Genomic DNA, 19,485 nt, shown 5'->3' with positions numbered 1-19,485 from the left:
AATGAGCGCATGCGGTTTTGTGAGATTACGGTTGTTAGTGGTGGAACAGGCGAGGCATGTCTGCTTGGTACCTGGGGGCAGAGCTGTAAGAACCTCTCTGTGGAGAATCCAAGGCTTTGTGAGTCAAGCGGACCAGATATAGAGTGTGAAATGTTACCATGGGGCACCCTAAAGCCCTAGTAAAGCCCACTCGCTCTTAAAACAAGAGATACCCACGCCTCCGTCATTGCTGCTCTAAACTGTGCTAGTGCTTCTAAGAAATGCACAACAGTCTTTGGGAAAAAATGTGAATATAAATGTACTGTAAATGTAAGTGTTGCTGATACGCAGATAATGTGTGACACTCGTGAATTAAAACAAAAGCATGAATATGCCCCAGAAGAAATAAATATAGTATAATATCTTGTGTAATTTTGAGGGAAAATTAATGCAAATCCCTCTTGAATGTTATCATTTTTCATGTGTCATCCTTTACATATGGCACATAGGCATACACTTTACATGCCTCCATACTAGGGATAATCAGACTGAAGGGCAAATACTCCAAGATGCATGCTTAAACTCCAGCCAAACTCCCAAACTATGTGAGGAGGTGGCAGTGAAGTCAAGAATAGATTATTAGCAATTCTGAATCCAGCACTTTCTGCCTGCATGACCTCAGCTGCGCCGCCGGATGTTTTGCATTCATCTTCAACTTAGCAATAAAAGAAAACTATGACTTTAAAAAGGGGGAAACAACAGATGATTGGATGCTAGCTTTGCTAAGCGAATATTAACAGTGAAGTATGAAGGGCTAGCTGTTACCTGAGATATGCAAATAGCCGAAGACAAGCTTTGATGTAAATGAAAAAGCTTGTGCAGCATTGAAGCTTCCCTTGTGCCAGAAAGATCTTGCTAAAAAAAGGCACTATAATAATTCTGAAAGAGCTGTGAGGGAACATTGTCATGCTGAGGAGGTACATTATTCAAGGTAAGAGTTGGATCCAATTTCAGCACGGGGCCTCCCCAAGAAGCAAAACATGCTTAGTGCTCTTGAGGAAATACAGATGAATCAGGCAGATAAATTAAAAAGCAAATCATGGATCCAATCTGGAGAGGAGACTGTAATTTTAAAAGGGCTGCAGTTTAGTATTGTACTTTTGTAAAGTTGGGACACTTGCAGAAGACAAAATATAACTCAAAGCAGTAGAGGCCAAGATATTCTGACTTTTGACCCACGTGAGTTATACTGGCAAGTAATTATCAACTCTACCCCATGCCAATGGAAAGTCGGGGGAACTGTCATAGTCCACAAAACATTTCTGGAGCTTCACAGCAAAACGACGTTGCAGCATTCTCCTTAACAACTGAAGTAGATGCAAACTTATTTTAAAATGTGACGTGTAAAGTCTCAAGCAGGTGCACAAGCTTGACTGTGCGTCAAGAGTATAAATCACATCTTTTTTAATGTTTTGGTTTTCTTTCCTGTTGTTTTTTCACATTTTAAAAACAGGTTCCCCGTTACTTCAGTTGTTAAAGAGAGTGCTGCAACGCTGTTCTGCTGCAAAGTTTCAAAAATATTTTGTGGACTACAGACACCTGACATTCCATCAGCATGGAGCTAAGTGGATAGTGACAGAATTTTCATTTTTGGGTTGACTGAAGGTGACGTCAGACTGACCTAGCTGAGAGACATGCAGGCCTTGGCTTGACCTCCTCCTCCTGTCAGCTTTGTGCTCCCACACCTCACAGCCCAGCTCCCCGTTAGTTGCATGGCAACATGGGGTCCATTCCCCTGGGCTGGCCCTGCCGTGCTGCAAGGGGGTTCTGGGGCTCTGTGGGCTCTGTGGGCTCTGCGGACTCTGCAGCATCTGTGGTGTCCGGTGGCTGCTCCTCTCGCGCGGGTTTGGTGGAGGTGGCGTCAGGGGCAGGGGCTTCAGTTCTTGGTACTGCAATGCTAAATCCAAGAGTGGTCTGGGGGGCAGCTCCGAGGTGGAGAAGGTGATGAGATCGTCCACTACTGGGGGGTCTGAAATGAGGGGTTTAGGGGGGGAGATCTCTGGTTCAGAGGGGGTGCGGTCACCGAGGGAAGAGGGGTTAGTTCGAGGGGGCACCCGTGGAGGAATATCCAGGCAGCGACCAAGTCCTATGGAGGCCAGGATGGAGCCACCACCCAGCAAGGCCCGGTGGGTGCTCTTAACGAGGCCACCGAGGGAACCCCTCTCAGGCCTGGGGGAGCCAGCCGGGGAGGAACCCCCTTCCTCGCTGCACGAGTCTCGCTGAGGTAGAGGAAGCCGCAGGCTGTCCTTCAGTGAGGAGCCTGCAGAGAGAGAAAATATGTTTCTTGAGTTTTAAAAAGACAGAGAAGGAGCAAGAGACGAGGCATTTATTATTAATTTAGCTTTTATTTCTAATTCACATTCATGCCAGAGAAAATTGTGACTAATGGAAGATATGCGGCAAGCAGTTGGTGGTGACGGAAGGCATTGGATACCATTCTGAGCAGGGAGGTTAGGCGTGGAGGGTCTGTACTCCTCAAAGTCTTCCTTGGAATCTCCATTCTCGTTGCTGTCAGACCCCAGGAGCTTGGCCCTCATCGACAAACTGCAAAGAAAAAGCATTCAAAAACAATTATGTATGGTGATGACTTAATGAAATCCTTGTAAATCTAAAATAGTTTGGTTTTTTTTGTTATGTGTAAAAGTAAAGGACAATCCTGCTGTACCTGCTTTCCTGGGGACTAAGGCGAAGGACTTTGGGGCTTTTGGGACTTTTCGGGCTCTGGGGCCTCCAGTGGGGGCCCAACCTCAGGTCTCCATTGGCTTGTTTAAGAGAGGGTGCCTCTAGGGGCCAGGCCGGGCTCAGACCGAACGACCTGCTGTTGTCACTGGGACTGACTGCAGGGAAAAGGGAGAAAAATAAATTGCTTGTTCATCATCAGTATGCAGACTGTTAAGCTATATTCTAATGAGGTGAGCATTTAAAAAAAACAAACAGGTTTCACCAATAAATCAACACAGCCCTGCAATCATCTCCACCTCTATGACTCCTGCTACAGCTGGAATTCATGAAAATTTAATGCGCTTTTTCTTCTCATATTTTTTCACAGTTTAATACCTGATTAACTCAAAAAAGTGTTGAGATTACATCATCACTTGGATGTTGTCTAGATAGTAACCGCTGAAAGAGAAGAAAGTGAGAGAAGAAATCACCCGGGTAATGATATGAGGGAGAGCGGAGTGCAAATTAAAGTTGGGATTTCACCTGCCAGTCATAAACTTTACCCAGGATATGGCACCACATCTCATCCAGCTACTCTTCCCACCAGCTGGCTTGTGCTGCTAAGGTTGTTCAGGTGTTCATTCACATGCAGCATGTATATGATGCCACACGCCTCCATCACAGCCCCTCATTACACCTTATGGAGCCTTCTCAACATTACACCTGACAGCTTAGTCAGAAGTGACAAAAATGGTGTGGATGCCATAATTTACCACAAATAGCAAGGAGAAACTTTGAACTCACTATTTGATTTCATAGAGTTTTGGTCATTCCATTCAGCCTCAGAAACGAGAAAAAGTAGAAAATGCTCTCTGAAAGGACATGTTGTATTATTTTCTTTGACCTCCCGTCACTCTCGAACACAATGTTTTCAAAGCAAGCATAAAAATCAGGTGATAGTGTCAGCATTGCAATTTCATCAAGATCAGACCATGGCGTGAAAAAAATCCCCTTTCCTCAGCAGTCCTATGTCAACACATTTTCTTTTGCAATATGTCACAGTGTTTTGATGGAATATAACTTGATGGTCGCAATATTTGGTTTTTTCCACAAGCTGCTCCTCTGCTCATCATCTGCCCATAATATGCATGTGGTAGATTTAGGCATCTGCATGAAGTCTGCAATTCTCAAAGGCTGCCCAAACTCACATTTCATCCAGTCCGCAAGGGCCACTCAAGCAGACTTTCTGCAGACTGCCAGGCTTTGCCTGTGCTTGGGCTGGAGACTTTACTGGACCTCACTGATTCAACTACCCACAATCAATCAATTGCAATACAGACATGGCATTGTACAACTTATCATGAACGTATAAAACAATTACTTTAATATAACCTTACTTGAATTGTGTAGGCTAGTAATAATACTCAACCACATCATAATACAGAAATATTTAGAAGATATACTGCATTTTAGTATTGTACTCTTTAGGCCTGTCTATCAGTATCTTATATTTGCCTTGCAGTCTCAAGCACTCGCAGACTTGACATGATGACAGTGAACACTTCACTGTCCACTGGTGAAGTTAGCACGCGATAGATGGCGATAGACAGATGGTTCGTCCAATCACCTCGCAAGTATTTTTGGAAAGCGCCGCCTTTTTCCAAACAGTTTCTAGCAGTGTTGTTCCAGATGGTTCTGTGTAACAAACCATCTGGCATGTCAGTTTAACTTTTGTTATACACATAAATACACAAGGTGACATGTGCTAGTGGAACTTCTAGGCTGTACTTAGGCAAAGGGGGGCTTTGAGCTAAATGCTACTGTATGTACAGACTGGTAACTTGCTCACAATGCATTAAAAAAGGCTTTTAAAATTCACCCTAAAGGAGACATGAATAGCCCAAATCTTGCTCCAATCACTCAAGTATAGGTTGAGATATTACATTGGATCAGTAAAGATTTCAACTTGGATATGGCAACAGAACAAAATTCAGTGGATCACCAACTCTGTAGAATTCATCCCCTGGTTACATAGATACATTTCATGCCAATCCAGTAACCTATGAGTTTTTGAGATATTTCACTCTGGACCAAAGTGGTCAACTGGCTGACCAACCATCACTACCAAACCTAGAGCTATTCCACTGGGACAGCATTAGCATCATCATATGAACGTATAAATGTAGAGACTTCTACACCTCAGGTACTGGAATTGGAATGTGGAATAGGGCTAAAAGAGAAGCAAAAGAACCAAAACTAATCCTGCCCCCACAGATTAGAGAAATAAATGAGGGTAGCAATATCCACAAGCTGCCAACACATATGATACAGCCAGCCTACAGAGATGCAAAGAATGCTAACTAGTACAATCCAGAAATTTAAAGAGCCCTGAAAAGTACAAGATGTTTCAATCTTCTTATTGTCTAATTCAGTAGAATATGGCACAATGAGAGACATTACTAAAACAATCATTCCGTAGGGTTCATCGTGCCCTACTACACTAAATCTTGTCGAACGAGATCTGTGGACTAATGCAAATCAATTTGGCAGTTCTCGACAAATAAGTTTGGGAGGCCCAAGCAATAAATCACTGCTTGCTACGGAGAGGGCAAGCATAAATATCCACTAAACACATTTTAATGACCGGCACACTCATGGCTTAGTGATTGCCATTAAAAAAAGTCATTAGGAGGTAAAGAAAACCAGCCGTCTATTTGATGAGTAAATGAAGCTGGCAGATGTTTTGGATTTGCCAACCACTTTTACAGATAAATGTTTCACCGCAATTTGTGCTTTCATGTCAAGCCCCGGTGGTTATTGTTTTGAAAAATCCTTTTCACTGCCTGTTGCTATACCACAAATTTCCTTTTGGGTTTTGTTAAGACACCCGTGACCTACTGGCTACAATTTCCCTCTGAAGGGAAACGATCTCGGGGCGTTTGTCTAAGAGCCTGACAAGCAGAGGAGTATTGTAAATCTCTGCCTCTGCTGCAACCCTTCTCAACCCCTTCTCCTGGAGCAATGAATTCCTCCCTGCTTATTTTTAATTCAGTAAACCGCACTGTAGCCACTACATGCATATAAACCGAGGACTCCTTCTGCCTGGAAAATGCAGCTCAATGGCTCCCCCCGCTGCGGCAATGAAAAACTGCAGGTGAGGGCTACAGTGGAATAAAGCTGCAGAGAAGTGCTGAGCCGCTGAGAGGAAGTCAGATAATATTTGGACTGGAACAGACTGTTGAAAAGGGAAAAGGGTGTGTGTGAGAGAAAGAAAGCGGCATGGCAGGGGAGGGAGAAAGGGGGCCCACAGGGAAACAGGGGAAGACAAAAAATACGAGTGGGTGGTTGGGAGAACATGAAAGGAGAGAATTTGGAAACTGACACAAATAATGTTGCAACATCGTCTTTGTGCGCATGCAAGAAGGCGAGCGATCCTCCATTCTTTGGTTTTCTTAATGTCTCTAGAAGAGCACACATATGGTGCGTGCACCTGTGCACCTGTGCAACTGTGTGTTTATCCAAGGGAGAAATGACTGCACTCACGTTGGATCGCACGGAAACGTGGGCCGAAGGAGGGTGAGGAGCCAGAACCCAAATCAGGAGAGTTCCGCCTCTTCTCTAGGCCTGGGGATGCTTGCACTGTAATCTTGTGGATGAAATCTGCAACACACACAAACATATAAAGCAGATGTTAGACCACCTGGGTGGTAGACACCAACAGTATACACACACTCCTCACTCTACTTAACATTCAAGAGTTGTCAGTTTGTTTGAATGTTGCAATGTTTTTTTAAGCTTCCTTATTTCTCTAGCAGCTTGTACTGACTTTTACCATGAAATAAATTCAGTGTTATTCAGTTCTCAGCCTGGTAATACATGAAGAAAGAGGGAAGAGAACACTTTTTTTCTCAAGTAAATCTTTACCATCCAAGCAGATTTAAGTAGCCTTTTTTGTTGTTGTTTTTTTTTTTTTTTGAGTAGCAATTTTTTTGCTGTGTTTGTGTGGTAACTGGCTATTTCACCTTTTGACACCCAGATAACTACCAGCTGTTGCTAGCTGTAACACTGCTAATTACTGAGCTACAAAGCACAGTATTTGTTAGAGGGTAACTCTTTTTTTATTAATCTTTCTCAAAAGAGGGGAACTCATCACTTGAAATTAAAACCTGTTCCCTCAAATTGACCACTACTTATGTTTTCAGTTCAGTGATTTGGATCCTTGTTTTACATGTTTTCTATTGAATTAATGACACATTGTGTTGGATTAATAAATTTGATTTTCAATGTACTTTATTTGCACCTTAAATCAGACTTAAATAATCAATCATTTAAGTCTTAAATACATTTATAGAGCAAAACTTTACCTGCTGGCTACAATAAATTTAAGGGATGTATAACACTGTTTAACCTTAAAAACTCTTATGTAGCTCAAAGTCAAATTATTAGATCAGGTGGAATAAAGGTGGTGACTATAAAGGCTATAATGAATTGTTAAGGGCATAAATAATACATTCAAAGAAATATGTTGAGCAATTTAAGAGTAAAACATTTCTAAAACTACTAACTGGTAACTGGAAGGGCTTTGATCTATGATTACTAATGTTGGGAATTCTTTCTAAAAACTAAAAAATCTAGTACCATCACTATTAATTTGAGGTAGTGAATTCGTTATTTACAATTGTACAAATTATTAATTCAACATAACATAACAATCCCCTATGACATGTATCAGGCCACACAACAAGCAGTTCTAGGATTAGCTATTTATTTGTTTTTTGATCAAAATGGAGATGTTTGCTAAACTAGCTTGCTGGCTAGCTGGCAAGAGGAGCTAAGATTTCGTTCAGGTTAACTGAGTTGAATCATGCTAGCCTACACAGTGTTTGGAACTATAAACTATATAAGCCAATTTGCTAATAGTGAGCTACACAGCTTAGTAGCAGTAGGGATTTTTTTCTTCTCCTTTAAATAAATGATTCTCTTGAGTTATAGTAATTCATATCTGCAGATTATGAACCATTACCTCAAACTAACATGCACTCCATCCTGCCAATAAATTTCCTTCCCTCAGTCCATAATTTGTATCCCTGGTTTTCCCAATTCATTCCCTTTAATTAGTGGGTGCTGCTAATTTATGTATCTGAATTACTTATGTATACACATTCAAAGGATTTTATGGATGACCCAATGCTGTGTTAAATTTCAAAAACCTTCTAAACTATTGTCTTGTCTATGATAAGATTGTATAGAGAGCAAAGACAAATGTGTTGAAGGTGGAGATATCACTTTTAATTTTAGGTAATAAATTAATTATTTAAATCCAGATAAGCTTCATAAATAAATTGCACAAAGTTTGAATTAAAAAAGCGATGTTTCCTGTTTGCTAACCTAGCAGGATGGCTAGCTGGCAAAAGGAGCTAATGTTTTACTGTCAAGAGAGCACTGGCAAGAAGAAGATAGCTCAGATAGTTTTCGTTAAATAATTCATTATGTAGTTGACATAATCTTTATAAATAAATTGCTCAAATTCTAATGAGAGATTCAACAAGAGAATGTTTTTTCCCGTCCTGATGTAGCATTAGCTTGGGCTTGTTTGCTATTGCCATAAGTGGAGATGTTTTCTAAACTAGCTTGCTGGCTACCTAGCAAAAGGGGCTAATATTTTGTTGAGATCAACAGAGCTGTCTCAAGCTATAGCCTGCACAGTGTTTGGAAGTAGAAACTATGCTGATAAAAGCCACTTTGCTAATAGTGAGCTCCAGAAAATATGTGGCTGTCAAGAGGGGCGTTTTCTAATAAATTATTCTCTCAAGTTAGAAATTCATGCTCTCAAATTATGAACCAATCCCTCAAATGACTGTGGACTCTATACATCAATTAACTTCCCTCAATCCATAATTTGAACCATTAGTTTTCTTAATTTGCCCCCTGCAAATTAAGAAAACTAATGGTCAATAATCAATCGGTGTCCTCTAATTACTAAACCATGCTGTTGTCGTTCTCATCAACATGATGTTTGCTAAACTAGCTTGCTGGCGAAATTTTTTTTTTTTTAGCTCAACTTAGCAGACTCAAGCTACATAGTGTTCAGAAGCTAAACTCAAAGATAAAGTGCACTAAAGATGTTGACACATTTCCTTTAAAATGTAATCACTTACTATAAATGTACTGGACTGACAGTCCCACTACAGCACTGTTGCTTAGCTATATCTGTATGTCCATCTTATATGAACACTTGATACAATGTAGTAAGTATGTGCCACAATAACACAACAAAATTTGTGATGCAACCGCAATGTTTCCACAGTCTTACATTACATAGTTTTTATCTTAATCCTTTTGGTTTAAATTTTGTATTGACGTCCTGGCAATTACATATACTTCCATTTCTGAATATGCACAGAACCACTTTCTTCTTTGTTTTTTAACAACCTTCAGGGAAAAAAAACAAAAAACAACAACAACAACACAGACATAGGACCAGGCCAATATAATTACATCCTAATTACTAGGACGTGCTTTAGTCAGTTATAATGATGTAAATTAGGTAGAACAAAGTCCGGTCCAGAGGGACTGGTTGCCGTATCTTTATATGTATATTCAACATATATTCAGTTTTCTTTTTCACACTAGTCTATTAGCCCATCCTTAGGTGTATACCACACTGCATTTTAAACCGACTTCAAAGTATACAAAGTGCAAGAGCAACACAGGACGAAGCAAAATAGATAATAATGATATTAGTGGAAAGAGGAAAAAGGAAAAGGAGTCAGGCAGATATGGTTAAAAGGAGAATAAAAACACTGACTGGGGAGCTATATGGGAGAGGAGCGATTGAAAAGGGGTTAGGGAGGGTCACTTAAAAAGGACAGGGAGGGAGAGAGAGAGAGAGAGAGAGAGAGAGAGAGAGAGAGAGAGAGAGAGAGAGGGGGGCATAGAATGAGAGCGAGAAAGTGAGAGAGGCCAGCCAGCAGTGTATCCATGGACAGGAAGTGTCGAGGCGTGGTTGGCTCACTCTCCCCTCTCATCAACCCCCCCGCCACCACCACATCACCGCCCTGCTGCTGCTGGGAAAGGCCTAACCACAACACACACACACACACACACACACACACAACACAACACACACACACACACAAACACACACACACAGTGCATTTACGCATGCTTGCTCAGCCCAAAATACACTCACACACCCATTGAAAAACACTGGATGTGAACTGCAGCAGGCTGTGCTACTTTGTGATAGTAGAGGATACCCAAGGAGCAGTGTTGGTCAACGTAGATATCAACATGTCACACCTGTGGTCCACCTTTCCCAATATTTCTAATATTCATGATGTTCTGAATGTTGTTTCAGGAGCTTTTCAGAACAAAATTGTGAGGGAACTTTTTTGAAGAGGCGTCCCTCTGACATTTTATTTTGACAAGTAAACAAATTTACTTTATGATAGCAGGAAATGGCACCTATCTGCAGCCTCCTTTTCTAATATCAGCCTTTAAACCTACATGAGTCCAGCCCTGACAGGAACTTTCTGCTACAAAATTATAACAGTTGCACCACAAAACTCTCCCTCACTTCCTCTTCTCTGCTCTCTTGTAATTTTTTCGACTGTTGGTTTTGTTGCTTCTTGCGACTGACCCAGTAATGGCCCATGAAACAAGCTTTCTCATCAAGACTTCTGGCCAATAAAAGATTACTGACAAAACAACTCACTAACAGTTCAAACAGACACACACACCTTGAGGCATGCTGATCTTCTCGCCATTCTTGCACTTGAGCTTGTGCTTCTTGAAGGTGCCCTTCCTCTTCTTGACGTTGGGTTTCTCCTGGTTCTGGTTCAGGTGGAGGATGAGGAGGGTGAGCTCGCGCTCGAACACATCCTGCTCCCATTGGGCCAGCTGCTGCTCGCGCTGCCGCAGGAACTCTTCATGGGACTTCTGCTCCAGAGCCGCTCGCTTCAGCTCCTCCTCACGGCAACGCAGCTCCTGATGGAGGAGAGGGGACAAACGGATGAAAGAGATTATGGGGTGTTTAATATCAGTGGGTCCCAGTCATGTTTGACTGATGTTAAGTGTCGTATCTCTTACTGGATGACAGTGTGAAATGAGACGCTGAAAGAAGATTTGTTGCAATTAAACCATTTATGAGCATTAATAGCGAGATGAATCTCAAGTGCTGTTTGACATCTTATTTGATGTGCCACAGAATAAAGATTGATCTTAAGGTATCTGTACAACCGAAGAGGTTTCAGTTTACGGCTGCTCCTCCCAGACTACAATAAATACTATATGGCCAGGATGACGCCATAATGAAAATGCAAAACTAAGATTTCTCACCAACATTTCTGTTGCCATGGGTCTCTCAGTCAAAACAAGGACGTAAATGATGTTGTGAAGTAGCCACTGCTGATGAAAAAAAAATTGTGTTCCTTCCTCATTCTCTGCCTCTCTTCTTGAAGTATGAGAGATAACTATTCATTTCTATAACAGGTTTGGTAATCGTGTGAACAATTCTAGAAAATGTATCCAGTTGACCAGTCCTAAGTATTGCCCCGATTCATCAATGCACCAATCACAGCTAAGTATGAACTTTGAAGACCTTGGCTGTCTTATTCTGTTTATATTAATGCAATACAAAAAACAAAAAAGATGTGCAATTTGGTATCCTGGTGGTTTGGAGTGTTGTTTTTGAATCTGTTGCCAAAGCTGAAAACAAATCAAGTTAATTGTCAAGAGTAGATTCAAGATATAATATGAATATTCTGCATTAAAATGTCATAAAACAGGACCTTTATCATATTAAACATTACGTAAATAAAACTTTAAAACATTCCCTCGTCTGTGAACATCTCATGAGTCATGTAGATTTTCATCAGCAATTGAGGTTTTTCAACAATGAAGATAAAAACTCCCATGATCGCCCGGTATTTCATGACATCATCAAACTACGTCTTCTGTTTTCATTTGTTTGTGATTGACAGAACCCTAACAGCAGAAAATACATACTGCGTGTTTAAGCTGTGTGGTAGACCTCTTAGTCATCTCAACATCAGCACCATCTGTGTAGATAAAGTAATATCATCTAAAGACACGTCTTCTGTTTATGTAACAAGTCTTAACTTACCCTCTCACACTACTGGTATAATTACATGGGATGAGGAGTTTACAATTTGTCTGGAATGCACACAATCAACGACAAATGAAAACCCAGGATGAAAAAAAAGTTGTGCTCAGCCTTTCACCTTCTCTTTAGCCCGGAGTTCATCGAACATGTCCTGGATCTCCAGCTTCCAGTCATCCTGCAGAGAGTGGAAAGAGTCCTGTGGCATCTCTTCCTTCACCTGCTGCTCCAGGGTGGTCAGCTGGGTCAGGATGGAGCTGAAATTGGGTCTACGGTGGGGGTCCTGGTCCCAGCACTCTGTCACATACAAAGCAAATACAGTCAGACTTGAGGGTCCACACTGCAGCACCTGTATTAACTCATAAGAACCCATGGTGACACGCTTGTAATAAACACTTGTCCTGAAATATTTAAATGTCCTAAATCCATTCTAATTGTCCTAAACTGGATCTGGGTACTACTACAACTGCACTCTATTAAGCATGAATACAAGGCTGTCCTTACACTGAGGCAAAAACAATTGAAATAAGGAAGTGTTGGACCAAAGCAGAGCAAAATGGACATTAAGGAGCTTAATGTTGGAAAAAAAATTGAAGGTCTTTTCAGTTTAAACCGAGTCATTTCCTTAAAATCAGTGGAAAATGCTTGTTTCCAGTTCAGTTTCACTTCTTTCAAATGTTTTCTTGAATCAAGAGACCTGAAAGAAGGAAGTCGATTGCTGATTCTGCATAATCCTCAGACATACAGATCTGCATTGAAAAAAATGCTAATTTAATCACCCAACTGAAAGGTGGGAATTTTAAGATGTAACAAACAGTCAGAAAACTAGCTAACTAACTAACTATCTACTAAGCTGGATATTTTTGCACTCATTACACTTCTTTTTAAAATGAGCCTCCTGCCATCCCTGTAATTTCTATTTACACATACTCCAGGCACTTCTGTGAACGGGATCTAGAGTCAAGCTGATCACTTGTTCTAAGTGTTATGCTTGATTAACTTGCTGCGGGGGGTTTGCATAATTTGCTGCATCACTTTGGGCACTACAAGCAGATCAAAAACCAATCCAATAATTAATTAATCCTCTGAGGTGGCTATCGGTGGTTTTGTGCACTGATCTCTTTTTTTTAAATACAACCGTGAAATACAAGCTGACATCAAGAGAAGGGGCTAAGCGGAAAGAATGTAAGCTGTCCTAGTCTAGTTCTCGGCTAATGTATGTTGGGAGCAGAACACTTAACAGCAGCCTGATAGAAAGTACCCAGGTGAAACTTCTTTTTAACTTGAAAACGTTCAAAGGAAGACCAGAAATGGGTACAAACATATTGCACAAGGTAGCTTCAGCACATAACACTTCCTCTCCACAGCCACGGTATAAACAACATTCAGGAATTTGTTCTCTCAATTTCAACCCAGCTTTGGAGAAATGGAGAGCGAGTGTGCCGGGGACATGAATTTGATCTCACGCAAGAGTACTCTCACACCACTGAACTGAAAGTTATTGTCTAAATAGCCCTACAAGGGCATTCGATTTCCACACACATGGCCCACCTTCCATGAGCAGAGCGAAGGGTTCGGGGCATGTGGAAGGGATGGGCAGCGTGAGTTTGTTGACAGCGACTCCGTAGGCAACAGCAAGTCCATCAATCCCTTTGTAGGGTGCCTCTCCTGTTAGCAGCTCCCACAGCAGAACACCATAGCTAGAGGGAGAAAACACAGACAACAAGGCGTGAGACAGTCAGTCACCAAAATTGGATAAAGGCTTTATTGCTTCATTACCTGGCCACTAGTGTTGCTATATAGGCTACCATTAGCATCCTGTGCTCTTACCCTGCCAGTCTGCACGGATAGAAGAGGAGCAGTGCCAACTGCAGCAACTTCACTGCTGGACTTCAGTCAAATATCAAGCACCATTTGCCATTAGAGAAATATATCAAAATGTGAGACTGTAATGTACAAATCAGCAATATCAACATAATGTTAGCTAGCTAGCTAGCTAGTTAGCTACAGAGACAATAGCAAACTAGTAGCAATTGTTTTATGTTTGTTATGAAAAAAAGATCATAATATATTGAAACAACAGACAGCTCTCATAATCTCAGTTAGAATTGTGCATCAGACCTCAGTCTGGAGGGTCATGAAGGCCGAGCATTTCACCCTACTCCTCTGTCACAACTAGAATTGGGACCCCCGACCTCTAGGCATGAAAGCACAAAACGCAGGGGTAGAGCTAAGGCCCAGTGTTGCCAGATATCGCGAGAGAAACAAGCAAGCGGGCCTATGAAAACAAGCCCAAAACAAGCGACTTCTCCGTTTGTGGTAAAAAAAAAAAAATAAGAAAAAAAAAAGAAAAAAGAGAGAGATAATTACACTTTGCACACACACAAATATCAACCTGAATCCAGAAATATCATTGTATTTATCATTGTTTTTTTATGTTTTATATGTTCTTTTAGTTCCAGGACTTCAAAACAATATGACGTGCAATACAATAGAAAGAGGAACACTTTAACAACAAGCCCAAAAACCCGCAACCCGCGACTACCAATATTTATAAGCGACTTTACAGAAAAACAAGCCCAAAGTCGCTTATAATAAGCGGACTTGGCAACTGTGCTAAGGCCCAATCTGAATACACTCTTTGCCCCTGTCACTTAGCCCTACCCCACAGAGTTGCACGCTCACAAAGTGCAGCATTGAAGTTGCTCCCAACCTTTCCTTTTCAAGGAACCTGGCGACTACATTACCCGTAAGACAATTTGAGTGACATCACTGGAGGCAACTTATCAGATTATATGCAGCTTCCTCTGGAGCTACAAAAGACTTTATACTACTTTGTTCACACATGCAGCAGTCCTTACCAAGACCTGTAAATACAACTTACTGTGTAAAACTGGAGTTACCCTTCAATTGCATAGGTGACAAAGCCGTCAGTCCCAAATTACATAAGGTATCTTTCTTAACATGAGTTACACCTTCTTCCGGACTATTTAATCCTGTATATTTGTATGATAGTGCTTTTAAAAGGATAATAGCTCATTTAGCTCTGAACTGACAGACACTGGGCTGTTGCTTGGATATTTCCTGATGAAATTCATGTTAGGGTCTCTTACAACAAACTTAACATGCATTGTCGTAGATTTACTCATCTATTTTTTTCTTATTATTATTATTCATTTATTTACTTTTTGGGGTGGGAATTCTGATCTGAGTGTTTCTGTATGTTTTTGTTGTGAAAAAAAAGCTCATTTAACAAAGTTTTAAAAAAAAGAAATTCATGTTAGGGCAACTTTAATTGTACTACTTGCTTTTGTGCAACACATTACACACTCATTATCACAGCACTTACAGTACAAAACTAAGTCACATTTGTGCAGGGGAATATTTTTGCTTGATGAAACATGTGCTTGCAAAGCAATGTGAACTCATGCATGCAAAACCTGTACAAACACAAATACACAAACACACACAGAGACACACAGGCCTTTCGAGCCCACACAATGGGAGCAACCCTGTGTCCTAAGAAGATGAAGCGTGGCGAAGGACTTGGATCTCCCACACTGTCAATTAGCCCTCGCCCGGACCTGACTGAACGCACTGTGGAGGCTCACTAAGTGGAGAGCGCAGGCCACAGCCTTTTTTTATTTAGTTCTTTAATTACAACTTCCACACACTGTGACTGTGCAGAAACGCAGCTCGGCGGCTCGCCCCAAGGCGGTTGTTGTCTCCGCGTGGCGGCTTTGGAGACGAGCGGCTGTGGACAGATGAGAAAGAATAGTAGAACAAAGATTACCCTTCATTTTCAGAGCAGGGCTGCCTGCCTGCCGCCTGCTACTCGTTCATTTTGCTGTTTTCCAGATTGTGCAGAGATTACTATGAGAATGAGCTTGCGTGGGTTTGTTGTGGATAGACGCGGGAGTTGGAAACTGAGAGGTTGTGTCTGTGAGATAGTGAGATGGCACTGAGCCTATTAGGATAGTAAAAAACAACTGCACACTCTTACTAAATGGGGTTTCCTTAAAGGACCAGAAAATTCCTTAAGTACCTTCCACCATAGTAGAATCCTTTTTCATGTTCTCAAGGACGCTTTCAAAAACATTCTTGTAACAGCATGCTCAATTGGTCTCACACAGGCACTGTATGGGGCTGCGAGGAACCATTTAAGAATGGATGAAATGGTCCAAATCCACAGGATTTAAATTAAACCATAGTGTATAAGAGTAACTGCAATAACCACAATGCAACAGAGCCATGAATGGGTTATTGCTTTAATACATTTTAAAAAAAATATCTTTTCCCCCATTGATGAGTAAAAACACTCCTGCCAACTTCATTCCAAATGCAAATTCATATACGGCACTTAAGCCATCAAGAATCCCCTCTCAACAAATCACACAGTTATTCAAGTCATTATTTTAAAACCACAAACCATAATCAAGGGACTCTTCTCTTTCTGTGTAGATGTGGCAAAACACATATACACACACACACACACACACACACACAAAGCTATTCCCAGATAAAGGGCTGTGGTTAGGTCTGGTGTGTGGCCTCCTTCTCTGTCTATACTGGAGACAATGGGACAGTGTGCAGTACACATGTCCCACAACAAAGCACAGAGCAGCTCTTTGAAGAGACGCCATCACATGGCTGCGGCAGCCTTGCTGCAATCAATCACTCTGTCCCGTCATCTCTTCATCATTGTCTCCCACCATCACTTCTCTGTGCTTTCACCTTTTCCCCTCCACTTCTATCGTGTTCTCTGTCGACAGACCCCTGCAGCACAGTCACTATCCAGCTGAGGAGATCAGCAAAAGACTGATGTTCAGACAGACTGACAAATATGGTCAAAATGAGATGCCAAGATATCCTGACTTTAGCCTCTAGTATGGCTCTAGATTGTGACAAGTTAACTGATTAAAATACAAAAAAATAGTGGTATTCCCTTTTTATAAATTAGGCAGTGGTAAAATATATAATTAGGGCCCATAGAAACCACACAGGGAATGCTTGATCTTTCATTTTGCTCTGAGAAGTGAACAAGCTCTCTAAATAGGTTTCCTTTGGTAGTATTTTCAATAAGAAAACAAGTTGTATTGTTACATTGATGTTTACAGAGAATGAGACAACTGTTCTAATCACAACAAAGCCTTTATTCTGTATTCTCAGATCACACACAACTTGCCTACATTAGTAATGAATATCATGAAAATACAAAGAAGTAAAATATAATAAATAACTAGAATGGCACTCTTTCGAGTGGATACCTCTGCCAAGGTCCAACAGTTCTCTTCTGTAATACATACCAGCCAACATGCATTATTCTTTGTGAAATAAAGTAAATGTATAAAAAATGCTTTATCTTGCAATGTTAAAGGTGTGAGAAAAATTCCCTGCCTTTATCTGGAATTGAAACAAAAGTTAATGGGACCTATTTTGGGCCAAGACCCATTCTCAATAAGTTTTGTGGAAATCCATTCAGTTCTGTTCTGCTTAATCCTATTTGCAAACCAACCAACCAACCAACCAACAGACATGGGCTAAAACATAACCTCATTGGTGGAGCTAATAATGGCTCATAAGGAAGTCCTCAGAACAGAGCAATGGGTTGTGACCATACTTTGACAACAGAGTTAAATGGATGATAAAGCAGAGTACACTTTAGGGCGTGGCCACCTTGTTATTGACAATGCTACAACGGCATGTCCTTCTCAGTCAGATCCAACCAGGTTATCCTCCCCAGCTCCACCCTCTCATCCAAATATGGTCAGTTCTGGCTCTAGAAATTCTGACTCCCAGAAAAACAAGATGATAATGGCTGTGACGCCAGAACAGGGTGATGTCACGGTGGGTTTACATTTTTCCCTTACACAAACATTTGGTAAAAGAGCTGCTGTAAAATGGGGAGTTGTATTTCTAACGGTCAGACATCTTTGCATTATCAGAATTACACTGATGTCCAATTAAATATAAAAAGTTTAAAAAAGCCATGAAATAACATTATTTTAGCATGTGAGGGGAGCCAACAGGAAGTCAGCTGACTGTTGATTTCGCTAATTCTAGTGCAAATGCTGTATGGGCCAAAACACACTAAAGCCCTCGGAGGCTTTTTCGGTGTATGCCCCTGGTGAGAAACTATTGTAAGAATGAAAGCCGCACCATCAAAGTCCTGTTCTCGATTATACATCCATGATTCTGAGGCCACAGATGTTACCGTTTGACAATATCGGTTTGATCTTTTTCACAGAGGTATGACGAGAACATTGATATGACTGTCATTTTTATAATAATGTAATAATCACTTCTGTGGGGTGGCTCAGATATTTAAATTGTAAGAAACACTGGGTTCCTGGTAAAATAGTACATTTCTTAGCTGTCCATTTCTAGAAGAACAAGAGAGCACGTTTCTGTGTGATTCAACCTCATTACCAACTGCTTTGTGCCAAACGTCCTTGTGGAATCCTGTGCTACCTCCAAGCTTTGTAAATTCCCCTCAATCAGAGATGTTTCCCTCACCATAGAACCACTAGTATTAATCAGATAGCACCTTTTAGCAGAGATTGGTGCCTTTGAACTAAGGATTGTTAGACGTAATGCTTTATATATTGGCTCATGATCAAGATGAGTTAAAAATACCAATGTCAAGGGTCAAAATGTGCTGCTATGTAGAAAACCTTTGACCTATTGTTTAAAAGTATTAACTTTATGGTCTCTATGTATTGTATCATAGCTAAACATACCGTGAATAAAAAAAAGTTTACCCTTTAACTGGGGAAAGTATATATTCAGCACAGTACTCTCCAGGCAACAAAGGATACCTCATAACACTTTTTTTTCCCTTAAAGGAATAGTGTGACATTTTGGCAAATACACTTACTAGCATTAGCATGCTCAGCTGGCTTAGCTGTCGCTTCATTTTTGCAGACAGCGAGAAAACAAATAAATGAATTTCCCCAAATTATAGAATTATTCCCTTAAATAAAGAGTATATCATTTCTGCTGCTAGGGGTCTCTCAATCAAACAAAATATAGAAGTAGCGCAGGATCATAGGAGTTGTTGTTTTTATTATAAAACAACCACCATTCACACCAAATCTTACACATTAAATCATTAAGGTACTATGACACAATCTATATTCCCTACTCCTATGCACATCAAAAGCCTGACCTGGCTTCTAAATCCATGCACACAGACACACACACACACACAAGCACTCACCTCCAGACGTCGCTGCCCTTGGAGAAGGTGGATGACTTAATGACCTCAGGGGCCATCCAGGCGTAGGTTCCAGCAGTGCTCATCTTGGTGGTTTTGTGCCACTCCCTCGCCAGGCCAAAGTCAGTGATCTTCAACGTCAAACCCTCCATACATTCATTCTCTATGGGCTGGGCCAGAAGGACTGGAGGAAGGAAAGACAAGTTGGTGGAAAGAGAAGGAAGGAGGACAGTTAGGACTTGGCAAGTTTTTAAACAGTTGAAAATTCAATGAAATACATCACTGCAAAGGCTAATTTTGCACTTCTCTTGCTTGTAGCTGAGAAAAAATTCCTGTAAGACTGAGTTTCGTCGTCAGTACACACATTCTCTAATGGCCTGTTTCTTTCTCACTTCCTCTTCCTCTTCTTTTCATGCCACTACAATTTCAAAACATCTCCACAAAA

General features: G+C 41.0%; 1 protein-coding gene across 2 annotated transcripts in view; it reads right to left on the bottom strand.

The window, feature by feature from the left end:
- Positions 1–19,485, bottom strand: part of LOC115589758 (mitogen-activated protein kinase kinase kinase 11) — a 56,047-nt gene that overhangs the window by 10,170 nt on the left and 26,392 nt on the right. For both annotated transcript variants that reach the window (XR_003985591.1, XM_030430884.1), the window contains exons 2-9: positions 19,044–19,224; positions 13,376–13,524; positions 11,946–12,121; positions 10,443–10,689; positions 6,244–6,360; positions 2,705–2,876; positions 2,474–2,583; positions 1,661–2,299 (exon numbers count right to left, since the gene is read on the bottom strand). Coding sequence is in view for 1 of the 2 variants with exons in the window: in XM_030430884.1 (XP_030286744.1) it covers positions 1,661–2,299; positions 2,474–2,583; positions 2,705–2,876; positions 6,244–6,360; positions 10,443–10,689; positions 11,946–12,121; positions 13,376–13,524; positions 19,044–19,224 (1,791 nt within the window). In the remaining variant the exon portion in view is untranslated. The remainder of the gene's footprint in view (positions 1–1,660; positions 2,300–2,473; positions 2,584–2,704; positions 2,877–6,243; positions 6,361–10,442; positions 10,690–11,945; positions 12,122–13,375; positions 13,525–19,043; positions 19,225–19,485) is intronic.

Source organism: Sparus aurata, chromosome 10 (genome assembly GCF_900880675.1).
Source record: "Sparus aurata chromosome 10, fSpaAur1.1, whole genome shotgun sequence".
In the NCBI taxonomy this organism is placed as follows: Eukaryota; Metazoa; Chordata; class Actinopteri; order Spariformes; family Sparidae; genus Sparus; species Sparus aurata.
Note: the sequence above shows the minus strand (reverse complement) of the source record. Positions and strands in the feature narration are given on the sequence as shown.